We start from the raw sequence: 1,241 nt of genomic DNA on the forward strand, positions 1-1,241 counted from the left end.
TTGTGGCTCACCGCCTCTCCACAATCAGAAATGCTGATGTGATTGCAGGCTTCCAGAAAGGTAAAGTTGTAGAACTGGGCACTCACAGTGAGTTGATGGAGAAAAAAGGAGTCTACCACACGCTGGTCACCATGCAGGTATACATACATATGGATACATATGTCTCCAGATCGAGTGTTAGAAAGGCTGTCTTTTATAAATTAAACCCCCGTGGGTTCCACTTTTCCTCTCTCCAGACCTTCCAGAAAGCGGAGGAGGGGGAAGATGAGGACGAGCTGTCAGCAGGTGAAAAAAGTCCCATTAAAGACATCATGGAGTCTCCTCTGCTGAGGAGGAAATCCACAAGAGGCTCTTCATTCGCTGCTTCGACTGGAGAGAAGGGAGAGAAAAAGCTAAAGGATGAGGAGGACAATTTGGACGAGGTGATGTTTTAGGTTACGTTTCTAGAGTACGGTAATATTTGTTGATTTAAAAAACTGTGAAAAAATTTAAAATCTTTATGAAACTCTTGATACTTAGAAGACATAAAAGCTCACACGTCCTGAATCCTTTCTCAAGATATTGCTCAAATTCTCTCCCTACAGGAGGAAGACGTCCCCATGGTGTCGTTGTTTAGGGTGCTGCGTCTCAATGCTTCTGAGTGGCCTTATATTTTAGTAGGGCTAATTTGTGCCATCATAAATGGAGCGATGCAACCTATCTTTGCCGTCCTCTTCTCCAAGATTATCACTGTAAGTCACTGCCAGCCCTGTTATCAATTCTGGATATGCCTTCTGGAGGGTTACTAACAAACTGGTTGTATTAATCTCCTCTCAGGTGTTTGTGGAGACAGATCCGAATCTTATCAGAAATAGAGCCAACTTCTTTTCTCTCATGTTCGTCGTAATGGGAGTCGTTTCCCTTTTCACCATGTTTCTACAGGTAGGCACACACTTTTGATCTCACTGGGCACAAGCGATATTAGCCAATAAGATCAACTTCATTCTGGAGAGTAGACCTGCTGTATTATGAAGGACCAACTCTGCCATATTTAAAAATAAATACAGAAATAACAAAAATACAGAAATAACAAAAAAGTGAGACATAAATGTATATAACTCTTAATTAGCTTCTTTATTTATTTGCCTTTGTAATATTTACCTTATTTATTTTTCTGTCCTTTATAATCTTCAACTTTATTTATTACTTATATTTTTCAGTATTTATTTATGTGCATGTTATAATATTTTTGTCTGTTTTAT

At 39.2% G+C, this 1,241-nt stretch overlaps 2 protein-coding genes across 2 annotated transcripts in view; both read left to right on the top strand.

Moving 5' to 3' along the window:
* The window catches only part of LOC107096292 (multidrug resistance protein 1-like), a 98,763-nt gene that overhangs the window by 25,831 nt on the left and 71,691 nt on the right, over positions 1-1,241 (top strand). The gene's annotated exons all lie outside the window — the stretch shown is intronic.
* LOC107096290 (multidrug resistance protein 1-like) overlaps positions 1-1,241 on the top strand; it is a 38,662-nt gene that overhangs the window by 20,329 nt on the left and 17,092 nt on the right. Inside the window, exons 9-12 of the mRNA XM_015392885.1 lie at positions 3-137; positions 237-422; positions 585-731; positions 817-921. Of these exons, the coding sequence (XP_015248371.1) occupies positions 3-137; positions 237-422; positions 585-731; positions 817-921 (573 nt within the window). The remainder of the gene's footprint in view (positions 1-2; positions 138-236; positions 423-584; positions 732-816; positions 922-1,241) is intronic.

Source organism: Cyprinodon variegatus, unplaced genomic scaffold (assembly GCF_000732505.1).
Source record: "Cyprinodon variegatus isolate N-32 unplaced genomic scaffold, C_variegatus-1.0 Scaffold613, whole genome shotgun sequence".
Lineage (NCBI taxonomy): Eukaryota > Metazoa > Chordata > Actinopteri > Cyprinodontiformes > Cyprinodontidae > Cyprinodon > Cyprinodon variegatus.